Here is a 16,081-nt window from a genome sequence, read left to right as displayed (position 1 = left end):
TTGGATATTTTTTAGATTTTCCTTCTTTGATGCATACTCAATAGATATTTTAAATGACTAGACAGTTTACTCATGTTAAATTATTACATATACTTAATCTGTATTGACAAAGTGATATTTTTCTCTTCTCATTATGCAAGTTGACATGATGCAGGTTGCAGCTGACAAAATCAAAGATGTCAACTTTTTTCTCTTCATTTTCACTTCTTTTATCTATACAGTTAGAATCCTATTCACTTTAAAGGCCTATCAAGTTCATACAAAAAGTGAAAGAGCTATAGAGAAGAGTTACTTTTTTTAAAAAATATTTTTATTTATTTCTAGGAGAGAGAGAGAGACAGCATGAGCAGGGGACAGTCAGAGAAAGAGGGAGACACAGACTCTGAAATAGGCTCCAGGCTCTAAGCTGGCAGTCAGCACAGAGCCCGACGCGGGGCTCGAACCCACAAACTGCGAGATCATGACCTAAGCGAAAGTCGGACGCTTAACCGACTAAGCCACCCAGGCACCCCGAAGAGTTATTTTTTTATATCTGTTTTAGTCATATTAGTAGGCCTCACTTTTAGATATGATTAGAAAATTAATTGAGAACTTCTAATTTTCCTGGAATTGTCAGAGATTGCTTATTGTGAGCCAAAATATTTAAGAACTAGCTGTATCATTTACAGGTGTTCCAAACTTCAGGGCTCAGTCTGTGAAATCAGAGGATTGATTTATATAGTGTTTATGATTTCTTCAAGTTGTGAAATATATCCCTTTGATATTTTTTTCTAGACATACATTTTTCAAATAATGGTTTCTAATCAGTAATATATTTAAACATGCAGGATACAGTTTATACTTTTTAATTATGGAAATTTCAAATACTGTATAGTATATGGCATGTGCTTTTGTGTATATATGTATATAATATATATTTTCACAATATGTATAATATCGTTTGAATGTTGTGTATGCTGCTGAGGTTTAGTAAAAGTTAACTCTTTGCTACATTTCCTGCAGCAATACAGGCTCCAACTCTGCTCACCTTTGTGCAGGATTAATATGGTTTATATATATAAACCAAAAATATATTATATATAATATATTTATATCATGTATATAATATAATATATAATATAAACCATATATAATATATAATATATGTTTTATATATATGTATATATATAATTTTTTTGATGTTTGATGTTTCCAGATTGTAGTTGCTCTAGCATTAAGGAGGGGATATATAGGAAGCAAAAATAAACAAATCAAAGCCCACAAACCTAGGGAATGCACTACTGGGCCATGAGTTCTGAGCTCATTGCCTTTTGCTTACCTAAGGACATTGTTCTAAAATTACTCCTCTCCTGTCTCATCAATTTTCCCTTTCTAATAAATTTGTATTTATGCCAATCAGTATAAAAAAGTGCAACTTCTCCTAATTTAAAAAGTTGTTCTTTCTAAAAGACAGCCTAGTTAATGGGAAAAGACATTTGCAAATGACATGTCTGATAAAGAGTTAGTATCCAAAGTATATAAAGAGCGTATACAACTCAAACCTAAAAAACAATCTAATTAAAATGGACAGGAGACACGAATAGACATTTCTATAAGGAAGACATACAGATGGTCAACAGACACATGAAAAGATGCTTAACATCACTCATCAGTAGGGAAATGCAAATGAAAATCATGAGATATCATCTCACACCTGTCAGAATGGCTAAAATCAACACTTTAAACAACAGGTGTTGACGAGGATGTGGAGAAAGAGGAACCCTCTTATACTGTTGGTGGGAATGCAAACTGGTAGCCAGTGTGGAAGACAGTATTGAGGTTCCTCAAAAAAATAAAAATAGAACTACCATATGATCTAGTAATTCCACTTCTGGGTATTTAGCCAAAGAATGTGAAAACACTAATTAAAAAAGATATATGCACCCCTATGTTTATTGCAGTATTATTACAATAGCTGCTATGGAAGCAGCCCAAGTGTCCATTGTTAGATGAATAGATAAAGACAATGTGGTATATGTGTACAGTGGAATATCAATTCAGCCCTACAAAGGAAAGAAATCTTTCCATTTGCAATAACATGGATGGATCCAGAGAATATAATGCTAAGTGAAATAAGTCAGCCAGAGAAAGACAAATACCATATGATTTCACTCATATATGGAATTGGAGGAAAAAAACAAAACAAATGAACAAAGGGAAAATAAAAAGAGACTAAAAAAAGAAAGGAGAGAAACCAAAAAACAGACTCTTAACTATAGAGAACAAGGGGAGGTGGGGGGGGATGGATGAAATAGGTTAAGGGGGTTAAGAGTACACTTATCTTGGTGAGCACTGAGTAATGTATAGAACATTTGAATCACTGTATTGTACACCTGAAACTAACACTGTATGTTAACTATATCAGGTTTTAAAAAAAGTAATTCTCTCACGTTTCTTGTTCACACTTACTCCTCCTACTACTTTGTCATTGTTCTGTATCTATGAATAATGCAGTAAATTAAGTTGATTCATAATCAAACAGGACTTTCTTTTTTTTTTTTCACTTAAAAATATTTATTAAAATAAAAATAAACCTGAAAAAAGAATTACCAAAATGCACCCCTTTGCATAGTAGTTCAGGAATAAGGGAAGGGCAGGGCAGGGAAAGGAAGGAAGAGAAAGGGAAAGGAAGGCAAGGGGACTTCCTTGCTTATATACAATAATGAAATGGTTCATTAAAGCAGTACAGAAACTTATTTTCAGATTATGTACATTTGCGTAAACATGGTACACATTTGAAATGTCAGTGTTTTATTTCCTGTACTGTATTTAGCTAAGAATTTCAGAGTAAATTTCTGCATTAAGATACTTGTTTTAAGTGCCAAGTAATTATTCATTTGTAACCCCCCCCCCTAAAAATATACCAAAAAAATGATTAAAACCAGTGGGGGTAGAAGTAGGTCATCTCCTAGTTAAGTGGAAAATTGCACAGTTGGTCTCTGGAGGACTTTGGTTCTAAGCAGTTTTAAAAGAAAACATTTTGGGAGCACCAAAACATTTTGGACTCAATTGGTTAAGTGTCCGGCTCTTGATCTCAGCTCAGCGCTTGATCTCAGGGTCGTGAGTTCAAGTCCTGTATTGGGCTCTGTGCTGGGCATGAAGCCTATTTAAAAAAAATTAAAAAATAATTAAAAATTTAAAAAATGTTAAAAGAAAAAAATATTTTGTGTAGAAATACAAAATTTCTTCAGTTTCTAATAATTAACATTCTCTTATAGATATTCATATTAGTTACTTGAATTCAGTGATACTTCTACTAATTTTGTTTCAGGATTCAGACTTGTTTTTTAGCCCAACTGATATTAGTATTGATCATTACCATATATAATATACATTGTGCTTACTTTGTACTTCAAACTCTAACAAATGAGAATAGTAAAATCAAAGTTGAATGCATGGCAAAGAATCTGATTGGACATGATTGTGGCACAGGCTAGAGTCCATAAAAGAAGAATGTCTGCACACTTGGGTGCTTCACCCTCCACTCATAGCTACGTAGGTGTCCCCTCTTCCCGATCCTTACTTCCAAGAGGCTATCTACTCTTGACTTCTCAATACTTAGTTTCATAGCAAATATAGTTATGCAAATTATTGAAACTATTTTTGAAGTGTTTACATTTCCTCAGTTATATTTTTTCTTGATAGATATTACCTGTTCTGAATATTGCATTCCTACCTCTCAACCCTTGCCCCCTGCAACTGACCAGGGTGATCACTATTCTCTTTTTTAATCAAACAGACACTAAGTTCTGGTTTTATTCCTATCTCATAGCTTGCTCTCTCAGCCTCCTTGGTTGGCTCCTCCTGAGGGTCTGATTATTTACACTGGCATGCCTCAGGGCTAAGCCTTTCACCTCTGCTTTTTAACTGGTGGTTTTCTGGCTTCATTGTATCTAAATTCATCTAAAATCCTGATAATTTCCAACTTGTCTTCTCCTAAACAAACCGTTAAGCTGGGTTCAGCATGTCACTTGGGAATTCAGTAAGTATCTCAACCTACGCGTCTTCAAAACTAAGCTCATAATTTTTCCTCCGGCTTTCCCAAAATAAGACCTTGTCTTCTTACTCATCTTGGTTAATGGTGACTTTTTGTAAGTCTTGTATCAAAAAAGGTTTACCTTTCTTTTTTCAAATGCTACATCTGTTTATTCAGCTAATTCTTTGTGTTGTACCTACCCAATACATTCCTAGTGACTGACTTCTTGTGACCTCCACTGCTGTCACCCTCACCACCATCACCTTTTGACTACATCTTGCCACAGCTTCTTTACAAGAATCATAGTTAAGACTTGTGGGTTTGTCTTTATTTAGGTTTTTGTATTTCTTTCCTGTCATGATTGCATTTTCTTCAATAAACTCCATGACTTCTATTCCTACTATCTTTGATCTTTAAGTGTTCCTTCTCAAAATTGCAACCATATTCCTATGCCTACAGCAGTTTATCTCCTTTATGCTAGTTTATTTTTCTCCAAAACACTCATTGGCATCTGTTATACTATACACTTGGGTTATTTATTAATTTCTAATGTCCATCCAATACAAGTTTCATGAGGACTGAAATTTTTATTATTTATTGTTGTGTCTCCTATGCCTAGAACACTGGCCTATTGAATTTGCTGCTATACTTTCTGGAAGTCAGGTGACAATTGGAAATGTGTACTATTGCATAATGCTCATTATCTCATATAAATTCTGAGAAAGACAAAGTGTTGCCTTACACTAAATTGTAGGGCAATACATGAGGTAGACCTTATAAAGTATATAGTAAGCAACATAAAGAGTGATGCCTTGATACTTTTAACAATAATTTCAGTGATATTATACTTATCTTTACTTTTTATTTTAATAGTGTTTAATGTCTGAGGGCATAGCATGAAAGATATATATCTAAAACAGAGAAGTCATCTATAAAATAATTTGAAATGTTTTTTTAGAGGTGACGGTTTAACATTAATGAGTAATTCTTCACTCCTGTATAGCCTGTGAAGCTACTCATGATATATAACATTCAAATGTTTCACCTTGGTTTCAACATTATATATGAAAAAATTAAAAATTGTTTACCCTTATTTCTTTTTGTCAATTGCTACTGAGTCACTTCTGTAGAATGATGTTTATCATAGATGCATTTAAAAAATGCTAAAGATAAAAATTTCCATAATAATAAAGGAACAAATAAATGCATCTTAGTACGTGTTGAAATATTATTTATCTATTAAATTTCGTGTTTTCAAAAAATTATGACTTTTTGAAAGTAGGGTACAAAATATATGCCTGTCTCTTTTTCTATCTACAACATTTTAAAAGGAATAAAATGCACCAAAATGTTGCCTATATTTTTCTCTCATTGTAAGGTTATGGTTGACTTTTAGTTTTTTGTTTATTTTTGTGTAGTTACCAGATTGTCTACTGTGTTTGTAAAACATTTGTAATGACAACAGAAGTAATACATATGATTTTTAAATAATTAGGACTTCTACCATATCTGTCATTTGCTTTTTATTGCTCAATGACAGAGAATTATTTTTTGTCAATCTTGAATGGCCTCTGATAATTAATGATAATCATTTTTAATACTGATATGCAATATGTTTTCATCTAACTTTTGCTTATCGAATAGTTTGTAAAAGTGCATATCAGGATTGTATTTTTTTCCCCCACAGACAGCCTTTTGATTGACTATCAGTTTACCTTCAGCTTATTACAGGAAGATGATCGCCACCATACTGCCATAAACTTCATAGCGAACCCAGAACAGGTGAGAAAGTAATTTAACCTTTATAATTGTTACATTAATATCCAGGGATATAATTTTTTGTCATGTTTTATTGTAATTTTAACTGCAGTTAAAAAGGCCCTATAGGGCTTCTGAAGAAAGACTAATCCTGTTATTTTTTCTTTTCATGAAAACTTGTGTATCCTTGTGATTCAGGGAGTTTGTGAGTTTGGTATTTCAGATTTTGCAAGGTCCTACAATTTAAATGATATATTTTTATTATTTTTTCAGTCTTACAACGGTGTTTGTGCATGTAATTATGCTCTCAAACTGGGGGTAGCCTTATTTGAAAATAAAATCCAGGTTTTCAAAGCATGCTATATTATATATGTTCTTTTTCTTATAGATTGTTACACAGTAGTAGATTTTCCTCATCTGTTAAACAAATCTACTGGTTTATCTAATTTAGATGAATACTGGCTTCTTTTTTTTTTTTTAACATTTATTGGGATATAATTGACCTATTACACTGTGTAAGTTTAATGTGTATAACATGTTACGTGGATACATTCATATGTTACAATATTATTACTATAGTAACATTAGCTAACACCTCTATCATATCACATGATTATGTCTTTTTTATGGTGGGAATAATTCAAATCTAATCTCACTAACTTTGAAGTATATTATACAGTACTGTCTATAATAACTATGCATTACATTTGATCTCTCGGACTTGCTCATCTACTTGTTACAAGTTTTTATCCTTAAACAACACCTGCCCAATTTCTCCCAACTCCAGTCCTAAGGGGTTTTATTTAGCTTTTATAGATTTCACATATAAATGATACCATTAAAAGTATTTGCCTTTCTCTGTCAGACTTATCTCACTTAGCACAATGGAGTACTTGTTTCTTTAAGCAATTTACTGCATCAGTGACATAATTTAAAAACTTGATGAAGCTTAAATGTATGAAAGATTATCAGTTATCACAGGAAAAGGCTCTAAGTTTGTTTGGAAGTAACATATATTCCTACCCATCTGAAACCTAATGTAGTTAAAAAGGCAAAGGAATGAGAATATCAACCATTTGGTTTATTTGGGTGGGGTTTTAGTTGTTTTGAAAGTGAAAATAACTCTTTCAAAATGAAGATGTTAAAAAAAGTGAAGATGTTAGTGAAATATTTGAATCATTCTTTTTTGTTTATTTAGAACACTTAATATAAGATCTACTTTCCTAAAAAGTTTTTAAGAGTTCACGTACTGTATTGTGAACTATAGATGCTATGTTGTACAGAAGTAGAACTTATTCTTCTTGCATAACTGAAACTTTTATCTTTTGAATAGTAATTCCACATTCCCCCATCCCCCTAGACCCCCACCTCTGGCAATCACCAGTTTCTTCTCTGTATCTATAAGATCAGGGTTTCATTTGGTTTTGTTTAGATCACACACATAAGTGAGATTATATGGTGTTTGTCTTTCGATGACTTATTTCATTTAGCATAATACCCTCAAAGTCCATTCATGTTTATGCAAATAGCAAAATATTATGTTTTATCGCAAAATACTATTCCCTTGTATATTTATACCACAACTTTTTTGTCCATTCATCCATTGATGGACACTTATGTTCATTCCATATACTGGGTATTATAAATAATACTGCAGTGAACATGCGGTACATTTTTTAAAGTTTCTGTTTAGGTGTTTATTTTTGAATATTATGAAATCAATGAATATGAAGAAAAGGTAATATATAATTTTAATAGTTTGGTACACAGGATTCAAATGTGATCATGTGTATCATTTTCTAAGTTCAAATTTTTTTTCTTTTTTTTCTTTCATAATTTATTGTCAAGTTGGATTCCATATAACACCCAGTGCTCATCCCAACAAGTGCCCTCCTCCATACCCATCAGTCCCCTTCCCCCCTCCCCCACCCCCATCAGCCCTCAGGTTGTTCTCAATATTCAAGAGTCTCTCATGGTTTGCCTGCCTCCCTCCCTCTCCCCAACTATTTTTCCCCTTCTCTTCCCCAATGGTCCTCCGTTAAGTTTCTCCTAATCCTCCTATAAGTGAAAGCATATGGTGTCTGTCTTTCTCTGCCTGACTTATTTCACTCAGCATAATACCCTCAAGGTCCATCCATGTTGCTACACATGGCCAGATTTCATTCTTTCTCATTGCCATGTGGTATTCCATGGTATAGATAAACCACACCTTCTTGATCCATTCATCAGTTGATGGACACTTAGGCTGTTTCATGATTTGGCTATTGTTGAAAGTGCTGCTATGAACATTGGGGTCCATGTGCCCCTGTGCATCAGCACTCCTGTATCCCTTGGGGTACATTTTTTTGTTTTTGTTTTTGTTTTAATTTTCTTTAAATAAATTTTTGTTTTCTTTAAATAAATACTCAAAAGTGGAACTGATGGATCATATGGTAGTGTAGTTATATTTTTAATTTTTTCAGGAACTTCCATACTCTTTTCCATAGTGTCTGCACTAATTTACATTTCTGCCACCAGTGCATAAGGGTCTCCTTTTTCCCCACAACTTTGCCAACACTTGTTATTTCTTGTCTTCTTGGTAGTAGACATTTAGACCAGTGTGAGATGATATCTCATTATGCTTTTGATTAGCATTTCTCTGATAAATAGTGATATTGAGCACCCTTCTGTGGCCATCAGTATGTCTTTATTAGAATAAGTCACAGGAATAAAAGGTACGACAGAGGGAATATAGTCAATGATATTGTAATAATGTTGTGTGGTGACAGATGGCAGTTGCACTTGTGGTTAGCATAAGGATGTTGAAATGGTATGTTATACACCTGACACTAATGTAACATTGCTTGTCAACTATACTCAAAAATTTCATTAAAAGTCTATTCAGATCCTTTGTCCTTTTTTATTTTTATTTAAATTCCAATTAGTTGACATACAGTGTAATGTTAGTTTCCGGTTTGAATTTAGTGATTCATCACTTACATACAACACCCCGCACTCATCACAAGTGCCCTCTTTAATACCCATCACTCATTTAAGCCATTCCCTTACCAACCTCCCATACAGCAACCCTCAGATTGTTCTCCAGAGGTTAGAGTTTGTTTTCTGGTTTGCCTCTCTCTCTCTTTCCCCCTTGGGCTTATCTGTTTTGTTTCTTAATTTCTACATGAATGAAATACATACAGTGTTTGTCTTTCTCTGAGTTATTTTGTTTTGCATAATACTTGCTAGCTCCATCCATGTTGTTGCAAATGGCAAGATTTCATTCTTTTTGATGACTGGCTGATATTTCATTGTATATGAATACCACATCTACCTTACCCATTCATCAGTCAATAGACATCTAGACTCTTTCAATACTTTGGCTATTGTTGATAATGCTGCTATTAAACATCAGGGTGCATGTATCCCTTTGAATCAGTATTTTTATATCTTTTGGGTAAATACCTAGTAGTGCAATTGCTTGATCATAAGGTAATTCTATTTTTAACTTTTTGAGAAACCTACATCTTATTTTCCAGAATGGCTGAATCAGTTTGAATTCCTACCAAGATTTTAAGAGGGTTCCCCTTTCTCTGGATCCTCACAAACATCTATTCTTTCCTGTGTTGTTAATTTTAGCCATTCTGATAGGTGTGAGGAGGTATCTCATCATGGTTTTGACGTGTATTTCCCTGGTGGTGAGTGATGTTAAGCATCTTTTTGTGTGTCTGTTGGTCATCTGTATATCTTCTTTGGAAAAATGACTATTAATTTTTTCTGTCTGTTTTTTTTTAATTTTTTAAAATGTTTTATTTATTTCTAGGAGGGAGGGAGAGAGAGAGAGAGAGAGACAGAGACAGAGACAGAGACAGCGTGAGCAGGGGAGGGTCAGAGAGAGAGGGAGTCACAGACTGAAACAGGCTCCAGGCTCTGAGCTGGCAGTCAGCACAGAGCCCGACTTGGGGCTCGAACCCACGAACCGCGAGATCATGACCTAAGCGAAAGTTGGACGCTTAGCCGACTAAGCCACCCAGGCGCCCCTCTGTTTTTTAACTAGATTAATTTTGGAGTGTTGAGTTTGAGAAGTTCTTTATAGGTTTTGGATACTAACCCTTTTTCAGATGTGTCATTTGCAAATGTCGTCTCCCATTGCCGTAGATTGCCTTTTAGTTTTGTTGATATTTTGCTTTGCTGTACAGATACTTTTTATCTTGATGAAGTACCAACAGATTATATTTGATTTTGTTTCCCTTTCCTAAGGATCCATATCTAGTAAGAAGTTGCTAGTGCTGATGTCAAAGAGAATACTGTCTGTGTTTTCCTCTAGAATTTTGATGGTTTCCTGTGTCAGATTTAAGTTTTTCATCCATTTTGAACCTGTTTTTGTATATGGTATAGGAAAATGCTCCAATTTCATTCCTCTGCATGTGGCTATTCAGTTTTCCCTTCACCTTTGCTAAAGAGACTTTTTTCCACCAGATATTCTTTCCTGCTTTGTCGAAGAATAGTCGACCATATAAATGTGAGTTCATTTCTGGGTTTTCTATTTTGTTCCATTGATCTGTGTTTCTGTTTTTGTGCCAGTACCATACTGTCTGGATGATAACAGCTTTGTAATATAACTTGAAGTGTGGAATTGTGATGCTTCCAGCTTTGCTTTGCTTTTTCAGGATTACTTAGACTGTTAGGGGCCTTTGTGGTTCCATACAAATGTTAGGATTTGCTTCAAACAAATTGTAGGATTCTAGTTCTGTGAAAAAAGCTGGTGGTATTTTGATAAGGATTGCATTAAATGTCTAGATTGCTTTAGGCAGTATAGACATTTTAACAATTGTTCTTCTAATCCGTGAGCATGGAATGTTTTTCCATTTCCTTGTGTCATCTTCAATTTCTTTCATAAGTGTTCTATAGTTTTCAGAGTACAGATCTTTTACTTCTTTGGTTAGGTTTATTCCTAAGTATTTTATGGGTTTTGGTGCATTTGTAAATGGGAACAATTCCTTGATTTCTCTTTCTGCTTGCTTCCTTATTGATGTATAGAAGTACAACAGATTTCTGTATGTTGATTTTGTATCCTGCAACTTTAATGAATTTATTTATCAGTCCTAGCAATTTTTTTTGGTAGAATCTTGAAGGTTTTCTATATACAATATCATGCCATCTGCACATAGTGAATTTTGCTTCTCCCTTGCTGATTTGGGTACCTTTTATTTCTTTGTTGTCTGATTGCTGTGGCTAGGACTTTCAGCTCTTAGTTTTTTTTTTTTTAATTTAAAAAATATTTTTAATGTTTTATTTATTTTTGAGAGAGAGATAGAGACATCATGAGCAGGGGAGGGTCAGAGAGAGAGGGAGTTACAGATTCCGAAGACAGGCTCCAGGCTCTGAGCTAGCTGTCAGCACAGAGCCCGATGCGGGGCTCAAGCCCACGAACCTTGAGATCATGACCTGAGCTGAAGTCCGATGCTTAACCGACTGAGTTACCCAGGCGCCCCTCCAGCTTTTAGTTAAATAATGGTGGGGAGAGTGGACATATGTCCTGTTCCTGACTGTGGATGAAACGCCCTCGGTTTTTCTCCAATGAGGAGGATATTAGCTATGGATTTTTCATATATAGTCTTTATTCCATTTAAACCTACTTTTTGAGGGCTTTTTGTAATGAATGGATATTGTACTTTGTCAAATGTTTTTTTTTTAATCTATTGAAATAATCATAAGATTTTTATCCTTTCCTTTACTAATGTCTTGTATCACATTGATTAATTTGCAAATATTAACCACCCTTGCAATCCAGGAATAAATTCCACTTGATCATGGTGAATGATTATTTTAAATGTATTGTTGGATTTGATTTACTAGTATTTTATTGAGAATTTTTGCATCTCTGTTCATTAGAGGTATTGGCCTGTAGTTCTCTCTTTTGTCTTTATCTGGTTTTGATATCAGGGTAGTGCTGGCCTCATAAAATAAATTTGGAAGCTCTTCCCCCTTTTCTGTTGTTTGGAACATTTTGTGAAGAATATATATTAACTCCCTTTTAAGTGTTTGGTAAGGTTTACCTGTGAAGCTATCTGTTCCTGGACTTTTGTTTGTCGGGAGGTATTTGATTACTGATTTTAATTAACTAATTACTTTGCTGGTTATCAGTCTCTGCATTTTCTATTCCTTTCAGCACAGAGCCCGATGCGGCTCTGTTTGAGTGTTGATAGTTTGTATGCATTTTATTCTAGTTTGTCCAATTTGTTTTTCATAATATTATCTTATAATTGTGTGAATTTCTGTGGTGGTGGTTGTTTCTCTTCTCTCATTTGTGATTTATTTATTTGGGTTTTTTCTCTTTTCTTTTTGATAAGTCTCACTTGGGATTTACCAATTTTATTAAATCTTTCAAAGAACCAGTTCCTGATTTCATGGATATGTTCTATTGGTTTTTAGTTTCTATATCATTTATTTCTGCTCTAGTCTTTATTATTTCCCTTCTTCTGATGCTTTACCTTCACTTGTTCCTTTTCAGTCTCCTTTAGGTATAAGGTTAGTTTGTTTATTTGAGATTTTTCTTTCTTCTTGAGAGAACTGGTATTACTATAAACTTCTCTCATAGGACCACTTTTGCTGTATCCCAAAGGGTTTAGACTATTGTGTTTTCATTTTCATTTGTGTCCAAGTATTTTTAAATTTCTCCTTTGGTTTCCTCTTGGACCCATTCATTGTTTGGTAGCATGTTGTTTAACCTCAATGTATTTGTGGTCTTTCCAACTTTTTTCTTATGGTTGACTTCAAATTTCATAGCATTATGTTCAGGAAAGGTACATGGTATGATTTTAATCTTTTTGCATTTGTTGAGGCCTGTTTTGTGACCCAGTATGTGATCTGTTCTGGAGAATGTTCTATGTGCACTTGAAAAGAATGTTTATTTTGCTGTTTTAGTATGGATTGTTCTGTTTTGTCTGTCTGTTCCAGTATGTCATTCAAAGCCATTGTTTCTTTGATGATTTTCTGTTTAGATCATCTCTCCATTGGTGTAAGTGAGGTGTTAAAGTTCCACATTATTATTGCATTATTATATATTATTTCCTTTGTATTTGTTATTAATAGCTTTTTAAAATATTTTGGTGCTTTCATGATGGGTGCATAAATATTTACAATTGTTATATTGTTGGATTCTCCTCTTTATGATTGTATAGTGTCCTTCTTTGTCTCTTGTTATGGTCTTTGTGTAATAATATCAAGTTTGTCCAAAATAAGTATTGCTACTCTGGCTTTCCTCTGACATCTTTTTTTGTGATAAATGTTTCTCTATCCCATCACTTTCAATCTGCAGGTGTCTTTAGGTCTAAAATTAGTCTCTTCTAGGCAGCATAGTGATGGGTGTTATTTTTTTAATTCATTCTGACACCCTGTGCAGTGTCTTTAGATTGGAGCATTTATCTATTTGCCTTAAAAGTAATTATTGACAGATATACATTTATTGCCATTTTGTTACTTATTTTGTTTTTGTTTCTGGCCATTTTCTCTAATTCTTCCTTGTCTTTGTCACTTTTGGTCTTTCCTTTCCATTCAAAGAGGCCCCTATAATATTTATTGCAGGGCTGGTTTAGTGGTTACTAACTCCTTTAGTTTTTATTTGTCTTGGAAATTCCTTATCTCTTCTATTTTAAATGACAGCCTTGCTACATAATATTCTTGGCTATAGATTTCTATCATTTAACACTCTGAACATATCATGCCACTCCCTTCTGTCTTGCCAAGTTTCTGTTGAGAAATTCCCAGCCAGCCTTATGGATCTTCCCTTATAAGTTAAGGACATCTTTTGTCTTTCTGCTAAGATTTTTATTTATCACTATATTTTGTAAAAGTAATTACAGTATATCTTGTATGTCTTGTATGACCTGCTTTTGTTGATTTTTATGAGAGTACTCTGTGCCTTCTGGATCTGGATGCCTGTTTTCTTCCTCAGATTAGGATAGTTTTGAGCTGTTATTTCTTCAAGTAATTTTTCTGCCTTCCTTTTCTCTCTTTTTGTTTTGGGACTCCTGTAATAATAATATTACTACATGTGATGGAATCACTGAGTTCCCTAAGTCTGTTTTAATGTTGCATACTTCTTTCTTTTGGCCAGACTTATTATTTTCTAATATTATGTCTTCTAGGTCACTAATCATTCTTATGGTTCTTCCAACATGCTGTTCATTGCATCTAGCCTGTTTCCAATCTCTCCATCTCAGATTGATTCTTTTTTATCTCTTTTATCTCAGTGGTAAGGGCCTCACTGATGTCTTCTATACTTTTCTCAAGCCCAGTGAATGTCCTTATGATTATTACTTTAAAATTTCCATCAAGCATGCTACTTATATCTGTTTCACTCATATCTCTACACATGACCTTATCTGGTTTTTAAATTTGCGATGAATTCCTCCATCTTGGCATTTTGTCTAAGTCTCTGCTTTCTTCCCTGTGTTAGAAAAGCCAGTTTTGTCTCCCCCTCCCTAAAATAATGGTCTTATGAAGAAGAGGTCATATAGTGTCCAGAGCCTGGAGCTTCAAGGAGTGTTTCTGATGTGTGCTGAATATGCTCTGCTGTTGTGTTTTGGCTATTATATCCTTTAGGCCAATCATTTGTGGAGGTTCTTTTTGCCTGCTGTGGCAAGTATTGGTCCCAGTCTAAATATGGCAAGTTTTAACTAGGTGTGCTCTGGTCTGCTTTTGAAATGAGACCTGACAGCATCTCCACCAGAACTGATACTCTGCCGAACTCTAATCAGGAGATGTGGTGTGGGTAGGGGGTTTGTACTGGTCTTCTGGAGAAGGGGCCTACTTCACTGGGACTGAGGCAAGCTTGACTGAAAAGGGCAGTCCTGCCAGAGTGCAGCGGTGTGGGCTTGGAGGAATAATCAAGTTAGGCAGCCAGTGTAGGTGCTTCCTTCAGGTTGCTCTGTGATTATGCTGAGGGGCAATGAAGGGAAATGTTCAACTCCTTTGTTCCTAGAGAAATATCTCCATGAACACTGCCTTTTAGTGATGAGATCCATAAATACAGAATAATCCTCCTGTTGTGTTCCCCAGGTGTTCTTCAGATCCCTGTTTCCATGCTGTCTTTCCCTGGATCGTTTGCCTGCTTTCTCTCCAAGAGCAGCACAGTGGCCTTTGGGCCCATCCCAGCCAAGCCCAGTGACCTTTAAAACTTCAGACTTTAAGCCCCAGTAGTTGCAAGAACTCATGAAATTCAAGCTCTCTCACTTTCCAAGGCAATGGCTTTGGGGAAATGTTCTCCTTGTGTGTTCTTCTGCATGCTCCTCGCTCTTTCTCACCCTTCTCCATGACCAAATCTTCCTCCCCTCTACGGCACCTGCTACCTCTTTCTCCCCTCAACCGCATGTCCACACTTCCTACTTTCTCTGACGTGGCCTCTTCTCTCCCTTTAGTTGTGAAATTCGTTATGTCAATCTTTAGGTTGATTTCTCTGGTATTTATGATGATTTGATAGTTACCTAGTTGTGTTCATGGAAAGAGAGGAGCCTAGGGTCCTCCTACTCTAACATCATCTTCCTACATTATCTCTTTAATCTACTTCGAGTTGTTTTCTGTACATGGTGTAAGATAAGTGCTATAGACTGTTTGTGCCCTCTCCCACCCCGTCATGTGTCAAATCCTAATGCTCAATGTGATGGTATTTAGAGATGGGACATGTGGGAAATAATTAGGTCATGATGTTGGAGCCCTCTTAAATGGGATTCATACCCTCACAGAAGAGGCCCTAAAGAGTTCCCTCACCTCTTTTTGCCATGTGAGGGCACAGTGAGAAGGGGCTTGTCTATGCACTATGTACTTGGCTTCAACAGACACCAACTTTTCCAGCACTGTTATCTTTGGATTCCCAGCCTCCACTTGTGTGAAATATATAGTTCTTCTTTTTGTAGTCACTGCCCATGCACTAGTCTCTGGTATTTTTGTTATAGCAGCCCTAGTGCACTAGGACAGTTAGGATACAATTTCATTCTTTCTCCGGGGATGTCCAGTTTCCCTATCCTTCCCTTGTTGTATATTTTTGGCTTCCTCAATGATGATTACTTAACCATATATCTATGGGTATATTTCTGGGCTCTCTGTTTATTATGTTGGACCATATATCTGTTTCTATGCCAGTACCCTATTTTTAATTATTATAGAGTTCTAATATATTTTGAAATCAAGATACATTATACCTCCAGCTTTGTTCTTCTTTCTGAGGACTGTTTTGGCTTTGGGGGTCTTTTATGATTCTATACAAATTTGTTTTTTTAAATTATTTTCATTTTTATTTATTTTTTATTTTCAAATTTACATCCAAGT

At 34.9% G+C, this 16,081-nt stretch overlaps 1 protein-coding gene across 1 annotated transcript in view; it reads left to right on the top strand.

The window, feature by feature from the left end:
* LOC120223757 (attractin-like protein 1) overlaps nucleotides 1–16,081 on the top strand; it is a 519,004-nt gene that overhangs the window by 45,305 nt on the left and 457,618 nt on the right. Inside the window, exon 4 of the mRNA XM_039221981.1 lies at nucleotides 5,703–5,797. Coding sequence (XP_039077912.1) covers nucleotides 5,703–5,797 — 95 coding nt within the window. The remainder of the gene's footprint in view (nucleotides 1–5,702; nucleotides 5,798–16,081) is intronic.

This window comes from Hyaena hyaena, unplaced genomic scaffold, assembly GCF_003009895.1.
Source record: "Hyaena hyaena isolate Hyena2069 unplaced genomic scaffold, ASM300989v1 scaffold_1035, whole genome shotgun sequence".
NCBI lineage: Eukaryota > Metazoa > Chordata > Mammalia > Carnivora > Hyaenidae > Hyaena > Hyaena hyaena.
Note: the sequence above shows the minus strand (reverse complement) of the source record. Positions and strands in the feature narration are given on the sequence as shown.